At 36.8% G+C, this 16,325-nt stretch overlaps 1 protein-coding gene across 1 annotated transcript in view; it reads right to left on the bottom strand.

The window, feature by feature from the left end:
• LOC149285314 (1,4-alpha-glucan-branching enzyme-like) overlaps positions 1–16,325 on the bottom strand; it is an 81,009-nt gene that overhangs the window by 39,854 nt on the left and 24,830 nt on the right. Inside the window, exons 5-7 of the mRNA XM_089495530.1 lie at positions 15,308–15,443; positions 13,718–13,808; positions 13,416–13,625 (exon numbers count right to left, since the gene is read on the bottom strand). Coding sequence (XP_089351656.1) covers positions 13,416–13,625; positions 13,718–13,808; positions 15,308–15,443 — 437 coding nt within the window. The remainder of the gene's footprint in view (positions 1–13,415; positions 13,626–13,717; positions 13,809–15,307; positions 15,444–16,325) is intronic.

The raw sequence follows: 16,325 nt of genomic DNA, 5'->3' as shown, positions 1-16,325 counted from the left end.
AAGCAAGGGTGAACCAGTTTCCCAGTAACGTTGTGGAGCGTCAAAGTGCTCGTTGGCAAACTTCAGGAAAACAGCAACGGTAAATTAGAGAGCAGCTGCCTCGTCCCTCGTCTCCTGTAGTGGATATGGAAGACTCATGAACAGAGTTAACCGTTTCCATGATTTAGCGTTGTTTTTTTAATCTCATTGAATTGTGACTTTTAAATCATCATGGCTGGGTGCCCACTTCTAGGGAGAGTAGACACACTACTTTATAAATAGTGTCCATTTATAAACAATTTGTCTGGCTGTGGACTGATGAATATGCAAACTCTTTGAGATTACTTTGCAACCCTTTCCAGATTTATGCAAGTCAACAGTTCTTGATTGTAGGTCTTTTTCATGAGGCATGGTTCACATCAACAGATGCTTCTTGAGATTAGCAAACTCAAAATTTGTGTGTTTATTTTTATGTCAAAGTAGCTCTAACATACATCTGCAATCCCATTTCATTGATTGGACTCCAGGTTTGCCAACTCTTGACTCCAATTAGCTTTTATTGAAGTGACGAGCCTAGGGGTTCACATATCTCCAACACGCACAGTGAATGTGTGAATGACGCAATCACAGGGTTTGTTCATTTTTTTTTAAGTAAGATGAAGATCATATATTTTAAGACAAGCTTATACAAAAGCAAGCATACCACTTACGTTTTATTGCCACTGTGTGTCATATATTAGAATGTTATATATATATATATATATATATATATATATATAACATTCTCTCTCTGCCAGAGTGAAAGATAAGATCATAACATATTGTTCTAGAACTCTCTGCAATTTCTTTCCTCTGGCCCACTTCTCCTTTTACTCCAGTAACTAACTTTTCTCTTCCATTTTGCTCCTATTATTAACCAGAGTAAATTAATGTTCATCCTGGCATTTCCAACCTTGACAGCTTCTCTGAAGTTTTCTCTTTCATTTCCCAAATGTCATTGTACTATGTGAGGTGTACTGTGAAATGTGTGGGCATATGGTTGCTTGAAAGATACTTCTTATAAAACAATTACATTTTTTTATGTAAGCGCCTAGCCAATCAGCACACAGAATCATATTGCCATGGGCTTAAAACTCGAGATAATCATTTAAAGTGAAAAAGTTAAAAGGCACATCTTGAACAGGCTGTGCATTGCAAAAAATGAGAGAAAAGAATATTAGGTTTAATATAGCAATAATCTGGTTTCAAAATCTTTTCCCCACCAGCGATTAAGAAGTCTTTTCTAGAATATTAATTAGCATAAAAAAATGGAAAAAAAATGCAAGGTGACTTTGAGAATAACTGAATAGTGCTATGCCAACGCGCGACACTTACAATGTACATATTTGCAGCGCTGAATATCTAATAACAGTACTAAGTTATCCGTTTTACCATTCATTTTAAGCCTTCGCACAAAGCTTTACGCTTAAAAGAAAACCCAAAAACATGTTTGCAGTGTGACGCTGACCGTTGTATAGCAGATACAAACCTATTAATTGTTATACGTAATGTATCATTTGCTGCTGTACTATTTTTGGGGACACTTCTCTCAGGCAGGATTATTGAATTAACAGATTAATTGCTGTGGCTTTAGTTTTGGGTGGGCACGGTACATTGCCGATGGTGAAACTACAGGAGTCAGGGTTTGGACTCATATGGAGTAGCTTCTGAGCTCAGAATTCATTTTAGCTTAACTCCCCCATCCTATGTGAATTTCACCTTTTCTAATTGTTTGACACACGTAAGCCGGATCGATGAAGTGGAGGCAAAATTTTCCCTAGAACATAGAACACAACCTGCAAATGACACCCATGCTTAACAAAGTATGTTTTGTGTTATTACATACTACTGGTCCTCAACATAGATATTCCAATTATATGGAAAGGCACCCAAGCATGTCACCATGAAATTAAGAGAACTACCCGCAACAGGAGGCAGATTGCTGATGCAACTAAAAAGTCAAGCAGTTACTCTAATAATGAATACTAAACATATTAAATTAATGAATGTCAGTTGGGTGCAGGGAGTAATTGACAAACCTTGGCACGTTGGAAAATTTAGAAGGGAAACACTAAAACTTGGTGGCTGAACTCAATGGGCTCTGCGTATACAGCCTCATAGTTTGGTTGTAGACCCTAAGTGCTTTCCTTGACAGTCAAAACATTATTAGCATTTATATAATAACCAAGTTACGCAGTGCTTTACACAATACATACATTCAAGGGGTCTGACTAAACCAGAACTGACAGACTAAGATGCACTGATACATTAGGTAAAGAGGGCCCTGCTCGCAAGCTTACTATCTAGAAGTAGTCCACATTCCATAAATATGTAACAAGTACACATACGGTTATAAATTTGAAATAATGGGGGAATAAAGAGCATTGGAAGTTATGGAAATGTGCAAAGGCAGTGGAGAATATACCATCAGGAGCCACTTTATAAACACCTCAACAGAATGAATGCAACCAATTAGTGTAAGTAAGTAGGCGATCAGGCGTCTCCTAAAAGATATTAAAAGTGGAACAACACATTTTCACAAGAGGACCAAATGGAGTAAGGAACTTCAACCTGTCCTTCACTTAGACTGTGGAGGACAAACAACAAATTAAACTGTGTATGCATTTATCCAACTATGAAGGCCAATAGGGGATCAATAAGAAGTCTCAGCGATGCACATGTAGGGCTTTTGTTATATGCACGTTTATGATTTGGGGAATCAGAGACACCCATACCGTATTATGATATAGATTGATCAATCAACAGTGGCTTCTCTAATTTAGAGCTAAATGGAAACAGGAATGATTTACACATTAAAGGTAATAAAATACACGAAAAAAGTTTTAATTCACTTATATGTATTTGATATAAAGTCAAAGTTAAGTCTCCACTGTGGATCATACACCTTGCACTGTTTACAAGTCGGCAGTGTTTGTGGAATATCACATTTAAACAAGCTGAATTGCTGAAGCCAAAATAGCAGCACCGTTATTAATTAGGACTTTAGGCAGAGTTGCTTTTTTTTAGATTTTCAGGGCTTTTAAATGGACCATTACAACCACCCACTAAAGCCCAGAAATGTAAATGGGACATTCACTATCAAAATATCCCAGTAAATAAAGTAAATAAAAAGTGTGTTTAAAGAACCAACACCAATTATACGATGTTCACCTACACCCCCAGAGGATACGCTGGAGTACCACATCGCTCACCTCTGTTCTAGCACCAAGACTTGAATCAACATAAAAGGTCTTCTGGGATTTAATTAAGGTACGAAGCGTTTTCACTGCATTTTGCTTTGACGCCGTATAAATAAACATTACCATCTGGGAGTTGAAACATGCTTACATGTGAAAAGAATATTATTTGTAGTTTTTTTTACCTGCCGCATGTTGCTATTATATCTCCTTTCAAAATGAGTTTAAGTGCTGAATAAAATATGAGGGAAGCACGCAGAAATGTATGCATGTCTAATCCTGTTATTTTCTACACATGACAATTACGTCTTTTAACTGCTCTATGATGTCTAAACAAAAAAAGGGCCCATTAACTGTTTCACTTTAAACACATCCAGAGATCATAAATGGAAATGCGTTCTATACGGTAACCCTCTGAACATAGTTTGGCTTTTAGACTTCATTTCAAGCCACTTTCTAATGAAGTGAAGGGTGTAAAAAGGGGCAAACAGTGTTTCTCGATCTTCCAAAAATACTTATTTTTATTATTGTTTTTAAATAGTAAAAAAAATAAAACAGACTTCGGAAATGTCACCATGATATCATAAGGGGTACTGTCCAGTTCCAAGAGAGATCCCCTAGGGATCCCCAATAAAAAAAAAGTGTACAAAGTAAAAGGATGAAATAATAAAATTGAATTTTAATAGGTCGGGTTATGTCCGGGGACGAAGAAAGAGAAGATAAAAGATAGAAGAAGAGGAAGCGGTCGGCAGAAGCGGAAGTTGTTGTCTAAGAGGGCAGGGAAACATTTAGAGAGTGTGAGAGAGAGAGTGAGCGACCAAACAAGAATGAAAGCGTTTGTGTGAGAGAAGGTGAATGTGGGCAATGGGCAATGAATTTTGTTCCCTAATTAAAAATTTTCAGAGGAACCGAATGAGCAGTGAATTAAATTCTGAACCGTTTTTGTCCCATTTGCACGTGTCTAATATGCAGTACATACATATAATATAATATAATTTAGTATAATGGAAACTGTATGAAGTCCTTTGGCAAGTCCTCTAGCAAATATAAAACAATGTGTTCAGGGAACTCCAGAGATCAGCCACAGAAGGAAAGGACCTACTCAGCCCAACTCTGCATTTAGCTAGTTTCTTTCCATTAAAAAAAAGTCTATATTCTTCACGTAGAAGGTTTCTCCCTAGGACTCTTAACCCCTTCGTGACAAAGGCTGATTTTACTTTTTGTACCCTTCGTGACAATGGCCGTTTTAACATTTCTGAGCTGCTCGTGTTTAGTTGTAATTTTCTTCTTTCCCATTTACTGAACCCACACACATTATATATTGTTTTTTTCAGGACAAGAAGGGCTTTCTTTAGATGACATTGTTTTGATTGTATCATATTATTTACTATTAAAAAAAGTATAAAATATGGTGAAAAATTTAGAAAAAAATGACTGTTTCTAACTTTTAGTTGAAAAATCTTTTACTCATCTATAAAAGGTAATGAAAAAACCTGCTAAATAGATTCTACTATTTGTCCTGAGTTTAGAAATACCCAATGTTTTTATGTTTTTTTGCTTTTTTCTACACATTATGGGGCAATAAGTACAGGTAGTGTTTTGCTATTTCAAAGCCATTTTTTCCAAATCTGGTAATTCTTCCCCCCCATGTGCCATTTCGGGTATCTTTGAAGCAGGCCAATGCAATTTACCCCATCAAATCATATATTTTTGAAAACTAGACAGCCCAGGGTATTCCAAATGCTAGTATTTTAACCCTTTCCAAGCACTAATTCTACCATCAGCCTTTGTCAAACTTTATGGTAGTCATTTTTTTTTGCATTTGTTTTTTCACACACTTTACTTTAGGTATGAATAAACAGGTTCTGGTATATGTCACTATCATAAAACACCCCAATATGTGTTTAGCAACATCTCCTGAGTACAGCGATACCTCACATGAATGATTTTGCCTGGGCGTTTGGGGGCAAAAGGGCCACATTTGGGGCATGCGCATTTTCAATGTTGAACTTTGGCATTTGGGGATCCACTGCCCATGCCCTATTTGGCACATCTTTGAGCCGGGCCATTTCAGTGTGCCCAATAAAGCCATATATTTTTGAAAACTAGACACCCCAGGGTATTTCAAATGCTGGTATTTTAACTCTTTCCATGCACCATATCTACCACCAGTCTTTGTCAAACTTTGTGGTAGTCATTTTTTTGCATTTGTTTTGTCACACACATTTTACTTCAGGTATGAATTAAAAAGTTCTCGTATATGTCACTATCACAAAACACCCCAATATGTGTTCAGCAACATCTCCTGAGCGCAGTGATACCCCACATGAATGATTTTGCCTGGCTGTTTGGGGGCAAAAGGGCCACATTTGGAGCGTGCACATTTTTCAATGTGGAACTTTGGCATTTGGGGATCCACTGCCCATGCCCTATTTGGTACATCTTTGAGCCGGGCCATTTCAGTGTGCCCAATAAAGCCATATATTTTTTAAAACTAGACACCCCAGGGTATTTTAAATGCTGGTATTTTAACTCTTTGCATGCACACATTTTACCACCAGCATTTTTTCAAAGTTTGCAGTAGTATTTTTGTGTGTGTATTTTTCCCACACACACCTACTTTATGTATGAATTTACAGCTCCTGGTATATGCCGCTGTCACACGACACCCCAATATGTGTTCAGCAACATCTCCTGAGTACAGTGATACCCCACATGGGTTTGTCATTTTTGTGGGGAACTAAAAGGCCACATTTGGTACGTGTGCATTTTTCTAATTGGAAATTAGATGTGTGGCCATCCTTCCCCCCGTGTTATTTGGGACATTGTTGAACCCGGCCAATTCAATTTACCCCATCAAATCATAAATTTTTTAAAAGTAGACACCCCATGGGCATTTAATATGCCAGTATTTTAACTCTTTCCATGCGAGAATTGTTTTAAGCTAATGTGCTAATTTTAGGACTTGCTCACAAAAATATATTTTTTATATATATATATTTTAAATTTTTTTGCCTTTTTTAAAACATTTTTAAGATTTTTTTTCAACTTGAAGGTTCCCCTGATAGTGACATCAGAGGGAAATTATTTTTACATTTTACTGTTTTTTTACTATTTTTTTTCTAATGATATTAATTTTATTTTATTTTTTTCTAATCACACTGTGATTAGAAAGCTGAGCTCCATTGACTTGCATGGTTGAATGCAGTACCTGTATTCAACCTGCAAGTGGAGCCAGATTTCTCTAGAGGGTCAGGAGACCGTCTAGCGAACTTTTTCGTCTTTATTATTTTTTTTCCCGGGTCGCCGCCATCTTGCTGATGGCGAAGATCACCGGCAGCTGCGGCTGTGACCGCTCTCCGGAGCGGTCACAGTCCATCCAGAGGTAAGTGTTTGGTGTCACTGGATGCCTCCTGATCGAGGCATTCCAGCGACACCATTTAAGCTTAGGAGGTGATCGTTGATCGCCTCCTAAACGCTTTTAAAACGGGCGTCCACCGCCATACATTGTATGGCAGATGTTGACGCCCCGGGGAGGGGCCAGACATGGCCCCTGATTCCGATCATGGTGTTGCTGAATGCCTCGAGGTCGAGGCATTACAGCAACGCCGTTTGGGTAAAAAAAAACAAAAAAAAAAAAACGATCACGGATCGATTTTTTTTACCCGTTTTAACAAATGATGGTCCTGGCACGTCATTTGTCGTTAACGACATGTTTTTCCGTGACGTGCCCGGACCGGCAATTGTCATCAAGGGGTTAAAAGCTACAGAGCTGGTGACTTGGTTTCAATTCAAAGATAAATATCTCCGAACCAATTACACTAATTACAAAACAAAAAGTACAAGCTACATGTAGGTTTAATAAATGAATTTACTTATACTAAACATTTTGATGATGACAATTTACTCTTCAAATACTAATTCAAATTAAAGGTGGTAGAGTAATTTGCAATTGCTAAGTAACTTGATGTTGTTCTTGTTTTACAAATAAGTATATTAATCGTACTTCTACGAGCTTCACATTCTGTAGAAATATGTTTCAAATGTGGCTAATGCTATCATCGAGTTGCCTTCAATGTTCAGTAACATACACACTAGCAAATTATATTGATACAGATCCTGCGGATTTGTTAAACTGGAATGGCAGGGGGCTAGCGCTGACTGGGTGGATTGCAAGTATTTTAATAAATAGGAAAACAGCAGGTCTGCTACTATTGCACTGTTAGTAGATTGCTTGACATTTTACAGGGATTATAATTTGCTCTTCAAGAGCAAACCGGGATACAGGTCATGCCATTTCAGCTGTCGATACGACGGAGATGGGATGTGCTTTAATTAGATATAGAGCAAAATATTTTAATGCAAAGTCAGGCTTAAAATGAAAATCTTCCCAAAAGCTATAGTCTACATTTTCTCCGTTTAAATTGCTTAACAAAACGCATTTCACTATGACAAATAAAACAGAAAATTACGTGATAAAGAAAAGCATAGATCTATGTTCTAGATTTTGGCATTTAGAATACAGAGGCTGATTTACACCTATGACATCACAAGGTGTTCTGCGGAATTCCCATGTGCAGGTATCCAGGAAGCTCCAACCCGCAGTGAATTCTGGATTGTGAAAATTGCACAGTGAAATTCTGAATTATTACAAAAGCTATTTGGACTTTGGTTTATTTTAATTTTTTTATTTATTTTTATTTTACACTTTCCTTCAGTGAGTTGATATTTTGATACGCAGCAAATGCTCGGAGATAATAAGTGCTCTATGTGCTTTAAAGCAAATACTGCAGAATCTGTTCAGGATAAAGCAATGCTATTCTGCCTCTCGAAAAAACTAAACTGTTGTATACCAAGTGTTGATGTTGGGCTTATAACTTGAGCTTAAGAACCACAACAGCAAACCATAGGTTAGGAGTTACGAAATGATGTTACCTTAAAGTAAAACGGATATCAGTGCGACACACTAACTCCTTGGGGAAATTGCAGAAATGCTAGCACAATACCACAATATAAATTATTTTTACATTTCCTTTTTATATCGAGGGAGGCGAGTCTCATGCATTAGGGGAACCCACTGGAAGCCTCATGGCACCCCTACACCATGCCTCCGTAGGAAAGCATAACCCTTGGGCGCCGGGAAGGGGTTTGTTGAACCCTGGCCTATCTGATCTTTTTTACTCACACTTTAACCATAAAGTTTAACCATAAACACAAGGTTTTCCTCTTTATCTGCTGGGAAGGTAAAAGAAGGCCACTGGTCAGCTTACAAGTCGATCAGTGACCTTCTCTGGGTCACACAAAAAGATAGGACAAGCCAAAGTTCCACACATACAGAGCAGGGAAAAAAGTATTTGCCCTTTCCCAATTAATTTTAATATAAAAGACAAAGATAACCCAAGTAAACATAAAATGCAGTTTTTAAATGATGATAACAGATATACAGCTGACGTGAAAAAGCGCAAACGATATGTAACCAAATAAATAAACTTTGTTTTGCTACTAAACACTATAACTACATTCCAACCACTAAAACGGAAGCAAAAAACAAGAAGTCAATAACCCACAGAAGTGTTGAGCACCAAGTGAAATTAAACAAATTATATAAATAGGGTACTTAACCTTTAAAAAGTTTGACAAGGGAACTGTCCCTTAACAGTCCTTTAAGAGTTAATTGGGAGATTCGTTATAATTCCTGTTAGAGAGTACACTATACACTATGGTAGTCATCTACATTAACCACGTCTTCATCCACGGACCCCTGAGTATTCACAGCCATGCTCTGGCTAAAAATATCTATGAACTTCCACAACCCTGCCTGTGGATTGTTATATGCCGAAGATTTTTCTACAGCTCCTGTGTAGTTAAGTCCCCGTGGCAGCCGATTAATCTAAAGCCCAACCATAGGGCAAGCAGCTTCCTCTGGTGAAGGATCAACCTCCCACATTAGACTACCTAAATTTGCATCTGCTTCTCAACGGAGTTATAAAACAGATTTAGTGATAAAAACCTACAAGAGAAAACTGTTTGCAGAGCGGTGGAACACAGATGGAAAACCATACAGTTTGAATATGTGATGACCTAATATACACTTCACTCAATGGCTACATTTTTCATGGCAAATATTTCTAATACAATAAAAAGGCACTTTTGGATAGCAGTTTTACTAATTCTAAGATTGTTGGGTTCCATGATCCAGTAACCAGAGTTACTCATTTGTTCTACACTCTAATCTTGCTGATGGAGTATTAAAGACACACCAACTGAAATAACTCAGGAGATGTTGTGCGTGGGAATTGTTTGATGCTAATGCACAATGAACCATAATGGCTGAAAGTCTGACTGGCACCTTTGATCCATTTAACATATGAACGTCACTTAGGTGACACTTTGCTAAAAGAACATTGTGTCTCGCAGGTTTATTGCTGAGATATTATATATAGCGTGAATATGTTAACCAAACTCAGGTTATTCTAAGAAATGAGAAACCAGACTATATTTAATTGCATTATATCAGATATGTTCACGCAAAGAAAAACACACCGGGTGGATGGTTGGTGGAAAAGTAAAAGTTTGGGATTTTGCATTAGTCGATTAGTTGTTTTGTAAGTACTGGATCTGTCTACTCGGAAACGTTTTACGGTTAGGACAAAAGGAAAGAAAGTAATTTTTCTGCAGGAAGGAAAGTATCTGGTTAAGGACATATAAAGTCTTTTGTGGCACTAAATTAAGGGAGGGAATCAAAGGAAAAGAAAGAAAGAAAGAAATGTAAGGATGGAAAAGAAGATATGCATAAAGGAATTTAAATACATAGAGATATTGAAAGATGTGAAACATATTTATTGATTTATATAGCACCGTCATATAGTGCAGATATGTATAATGTGTAAGCAGGACATAATAAGTAGTGTATCACATAATTTTGACTTAGAAATAAAAGGTAAGCTCAAACAAGCTTAAAATCTAGAAGGATGCGGGCGTATAGTATAAGAGGTGAAAGTCCTAAAGTCTTAGGTGGACCTGTATCTTGACATAAACATAAATACACTTTTAAGTAAAATACGTTTCTTAACCCCTTGATGACAATTGCCGGTCCGGGCACGTCACCGAAAATCATGACGATTATGACAATTGACGTGCCAGGACCGGCACGTCTTTAAACGGGTGAAAAAATCGATCCGTGATCGATTTTTTCACTCAAACGGTGTTGCTCTAATGCCTCGACATCGAGGCATTGAGCAACACCAAAAAAAACATTCCCGGCCCCCCCCCGATCGCTCCTAGGAGCAAATAAAAAAACATGTTTGAAAGACTGCACGTCTTTCAAACATGGCGGCGCCCGCCGCCGAAAAACGGGTTTAGGAAGCGATCGCGAGTCGCTTCCTTTGCTTAGCTGGTGTTGCTAAGATGCCTCAGTATCGAGGCATCTTTGCAACACCTGTTTAGCAAAGGAAGCGACCCGCGATCGCTTCCTAAATGCTTAACTTACCTTCCCGGTACCGGCGTCTTCAAAACACACGCGGTGTTTCAAGATGGCGGCGCCCATCAAGCCGGGGGCGGAGCCTGCTGTCATCATCGGGGGGGGGTGTTGCTGGATGTCATGGACATCCAGTGAATAACATCCCTAGTGGTCAGATCACTCATAAGAGTGATCATGATTTGATAAATCAAAGGCAATGTTTTCTAAACATTGCCTTTGATCAGTATTGGATCTGCCTCCCTCCTTCACTTGCTTCTAGTGAGGGAGAGAGACAGATCAGTGTGTTTTTAGGTATTCTCAATAATATATATATATATTGATCCAAAGGCTCTTATAAGAGCCACCCATTTAATATTAACCCCTTCATTGCCATTGATCACTGCATAAACAGTGATCTTGCATAGTGGCAATTGTTTTTGGGGTTCTTTTTTTTTACATTTTTTTTTACTTTATTTTTTTTTTGTACTTTTTTTTTAGGGTTTTTTTAATTTTTTTTATTAGAGCCATTAACCCTTTCCTTCCCCACTATTTTTGCTGCAATTGTTGCCATGCAGCGGTATACGGCTGAGGAGGCATGTTCCAAATTTGGCCCTTTTGCCCCCAAACAATCTGACAAACCCATGCATGTGGGGTATCAATGTACTCAGGAGATGTTGCTGAACACATATCGGGGTGTTGTGTGACAGCAACAACATACCAGGAGCTGTAATTTTACATCTGAAGTACAAAGTATGTTTAAAAAACAGCAAAAACAATTACTATCACAAACTTTGACAAGGGTTGGTGGTAGGATTAGTGCATGGAAAGGGTTAAACTATCAGCATCTAAAATACCCTGGGGTGTCTAGTTTTCAAAAATATATGGTTTGGTGGGGTAAATTTAATTTGCTGGCTTCAAAGATGCCCCAAATACCACATGGAGACAGAATTACCAGATTCAGAGAAAAATGGTTTTGAAATAGCAAAACGCTACTTGTACTTATTGCCCCATAACGTGTAGAAGAAAGCAAAAAAACATAAAAACATTGGGTATTTCTAAACTCGGGACAAATAGTAGAATCTATTTAGCAGGTTTTTTCAGTAGTTTTTTATGATGAATAAAAGATTTTTCAAATAAAAGTGAGAAAAAAATTTTTTTCTTCAATTTTTCGTCATATTTTATTATTTTTATTATAGAAAATTACATCATATATAAAAAATTATGGTGTCTGAAGAAAGCCCTTCTTGTCCTGAAAAAAACAATATATAACTTGTGTGGGTTTAGTAAATGGGTTAAGAGAAAATTACAGCTAAACACAAACACCGCAGAAACGATAAAACAGCCATTGTCACGAAGGGTACAAAAAATAGAATCAGCCTTTGTCACGAAGGGGTTAAATAAATAACCTACTAGAATAATAGGCTTCCCTGAAGAACAGGTCTTAAGAAGGGAGAGTCTAATAAGGTGGTGCAAGGCATTCCATAGGACAGGGAGATCCCTTGGAAAATTATTTATACAAGCATGAGAGGTAGAGATAAAAGAAGAGTACAGGCAAAGACGATAAGAGCAGAGGGAGCACCTACTTGTGTTGAGATAAGTGAAAAAATTTAGTTAAGGGGACCGCTATGAAGAGCGGCCAGCAAAGATGAGAGTGGAAAGGATGAAGATGATGGGTGTTGTGGAGAGAGGAAGGAAGACTGAATTCTTAGAAACATACAACTTGACAGCGCATAAGAACCATTATGCCCATCTATTCCACCCATTTGTGTTGATTTAATAACTCAAACCTTAATCAGTCCTTGGTCTTGCCTAAGATTCAGGGTAGTCTTATGCTTATCCCATGCATGATTAAATTCCCTCACTGCATTAGTCTCCACAACTTCTGCTGGGAGGCCATTTATCTCTCAGTAAAGTAAGATCCCACCCTATCAGTAAAGTAAGATGTCCTTACATTGCATCTAAGCCTCAGACATTTCATCTAAGATTATGACTTATTATTGTAAAACTCGTTCTTCTTTCTAAATAAAATCTAAAAATATTTATGTTGCTTCCCATATAACATCTAAGAGATAAAGACCATTACATTTCATTATACTGCCTCCTAGAAGGACCAAAACAATCAAGAAAGAAAAGACTTAAAAGATTAAAAGTCTTAAAATACTCTACGTGCTGTAAAAGAGATCATCTCCTTACTTTTAATGCAATTATAAGAAGTAATCGTATTAGGTGTGCTCAGCCACTCGCATGCGCTTTACCGAAAGATATTACCTGTTACAATATTCTTTCCCCTCAAACAATACGTTATAAACAGTAACATATAATAGAAAAAACGTCTATAAACTATGGACATTTTTATAGACATTGTTCTGCTCCATATTTCTGGTTTGTAAAGGTCATTGGCAGAATAAGGTTTTCAATAAAGAATACTTTTATTCATATTTTTTCACAAAGTATGTTAAAACTACATAAGTATTTCATATGAAAATCAGGAAACCTTAATAAAACGTTGAGAACAATAAGCATTCCGGCTTGATCTAATATACCGTAAAGCTATTAATGGACATCAGAATCTCATATACATACAATATTTTACAATGTATATTTGGTTGAATTTTTTTTATTATTATAAATTGCTTTAAATGATGCTAAATGCTATAATTGGAAATACCTATAGCTTTGTGCTGAATTGTTTTAGAAGTGTACCTAAAACCTAAGCTAAGAACCAACTGTTGGACACTTACTTGGAATAATCGAAGAGTCTGCTGTCCCAGAGGTCATGATTTCCTCTGGATCCATCATGGAAAAAACAGGAGCTGGTGCCATCAAAATTGTTGAGTCCATCTTCCGTGTTTTTGGATGCGTGACTATGTACAACATCAAGCAACACTTGGATTCCCATGGAATGGGCAACATCAACGAGTTCTTTAAGATCCTCTGGCGTCCCGTAACGACTGAATGTTAAAACACATAATATCTCAAAGAATATTCCGAGTACACACACTGCTTTGGATAGTAACCATGGGCATATCGCATTTTAAATTACCTTGAAGCAGCAAAGAAGCTGGTGATTTGATAACCAAAAGATGCATAATATGCATGTTCCATGATAGCCATCAGCTGTATGCAGTTATAGCCTAATAAACAAATAAAAAGTGTCAACATTTTCCTGCAATATCACACAGAATATCTTTACAGATAATGTACATTTTACAGTTAAAGTTGCATTTCAGGTTGCCATGGTATTTAGCAGGTACTTTTATTTTTCATATGCATTTTGAATGAGAATGCAGATAATCATTAGAACAATGCCTATAACAGAAACCAAGTTTAATGTCTCAATGTGATCAACCTTCTAGCAAATAATGTGAAGGTCACAATTATTTCCTTTTTTTCCTTAATGTAGACGTTAGTGACTCTTGAATATTAACTTTGTCCATCTGCATCTCCAGAACCTAACTCGCACTTTTGATATTTACAACGTAGAGCATCAAAGCAATTAGAGCCAACATATTGATTGTACTATACAATGTCCTTAACTATAGCTGTTTTAGAAATTTATTTCAAACACACTGTACTTCTATCTCTAATCATTACATATTCCTTATCACATTCCGTTCCCTGGAGGAACCTCTTAAAGTACAAGCATAAAATCAATCTGCATTGCTTTGAGAAGTAGAAACAACAAAAGCTAAAAAAGATTTTTTTTTTGTGTAATTTTTTTTACTCTGTTCAAACCGTTGCTCTGTGATAGGGAATGTAGGAAATCCAACGGGAAAAGTGATGAATCCACAGAGGTTGGAAGAATCCTTCTTAATAAAAACTTTCATTTCAGTAAAAACACAATACTTAAAACGACCAAAAAAATGATTATCAGTAAAGAATGACCTTCAGGTTAATGAGAGCAGACTAAGAAGTCCCTAGCTTTTCTTTCTGAATTCTTAATATACTTTATATTTCTGATAGACACCGGAATTTTATAACACAATCATTTACATTGCTGTTCCAAAAACAGTAAGGTGACTGGACCGAATATTTTTATTCTAAGCACTCATGCATATATGAAATGACCGGACTGAAATCTAAAGCGTACCTTCTTTTGTAAGACGCTTGTGGAAAATATTACATAGCGGGATATCAGAGGAGTAAGTCAGCATGAAACTCACAAAATAATTTATTTCATAATATTTTTATCTTATATTCATAGCTTAACAATAAGACTGTTTTAGCATTTTTGCGGTGTTGCTGTTTAGCTGTATTTTTTTTCCTCTCGTTTGGTGTACCAACAGACAATATATATTGTTTATTTTTTTTTTATTTATCAGGAGATATCATTATTTCTATCATATCATCTAAGTAACTACAAAGAAAAAATAAAATATACAGTGACTTTTTCTGACTTTAATTTGAAAAATTTTTATTCATCTGCAACAGCTAAATAGATTCTAATATTTTCCATGAGTTTAGAAATATCCAATGTTTTTATGGTTTTTTTTTATACGACATATAGGGCAATAAGGCAATGGGGCAACGAATGCATTCCATTGTGAGTCTGTACATGTCGTGAACCAATTATACAAGATCAACAGTTTTATAAAGTAACATACTATGTTATCTAGATAATACTACAACTTACCGAGATCCTTTATTCTCGGCAGTACATTGTAAGTGAAGTTCTTGTAAGTGGCGATCTTTCCTTCATGTGACGCAATTCCAACATGAGCTTCGTATATCCGAACACTAGTTGGCCTCTTTGGACGGTCATGTTTAAGCTTTACAAAATAACAAAAACCTGTTAATACTTTGCTTAGGAATGACATTTTTCTAACATGAATATAAATTCTTACTAGACTTAAAATATGCATCTCACCATAATTACCATACATAACGCTTTTGATCAAGAAGTAACAAGCTTACGGTTGTAAGAACAAACTGGTAGATACAGTACTGTGCAAAAGTTTTAGGCAGGAATGAAAAAATGCTGTAAAGTAAGAATTCTTTTAACAATAGACATGTTAATAGTTTAATTTTATTAGTGGAATGGTAAAACAGGAATACACTGGATCAGGTGCCACAATCCAGTATACATACTGACTCTGGCACTATACATTTACACACACACACACACACGACTCCAGCACTATACATATACACACTCACATACACTACTCCCCCGCCACCTATCTTATCGTGAATCCGGCACACTATGCTTTCCTGCAGGTGAACAGTGGAGAGGGTGACGTGACGCACCTAGCTGGTCACGTAGCGCACATTATGCGACCTCGCTTGGCACCTCACTGCACTGGCTACACCGGATTCATGATGGCAGCCCTGCAAAACCTTGGGTGCCAGGAAGTGGTTTCTGTGTTATATAATCGCAAGACAGAGAGAAATTGTCAATCTGAAAGATTGAATCATATGGTTTTTGATTTGACAAATTATTTTTATTAATTAGACAATCTGCCCCGTGTAATAATACCCCAAGCTGTGGTTGGTATGCTTTTGTGATGATGATGCTATTTGTGTATGCTGATGGTTTATGAGTATTTTTGCTGATCTTCTGTGGCTTTGACAATAACTAATGTTATGATTATTTTATTTCTAGGCAATAAAATCATGTTACCATGGAAGGTTACTGTACATAAACTCATGAA

The sequence above is a fragment of the Sceloporus occidentalis genome, unplaced genomic scaffold (genome assembly GCF_023333645.1).
Source record: "Sceloporus occidentalis isolate IW3139 unplaced genomic scaffold, rSceOcc1.0.p SCAF_81, whole genome shotgun sequence".
NCBI lineage: Eukaryota > Metazoa > Chordata > Lepidosauria > Squamata > Phrynosomatidae > Sceloporus > Sceloporus occidentalis.
The sequence above is the reverse complement of the archived record's forward strand: the minus strand, read 5'-3'. Positions and strand labels throughout refer to the sequence as shown.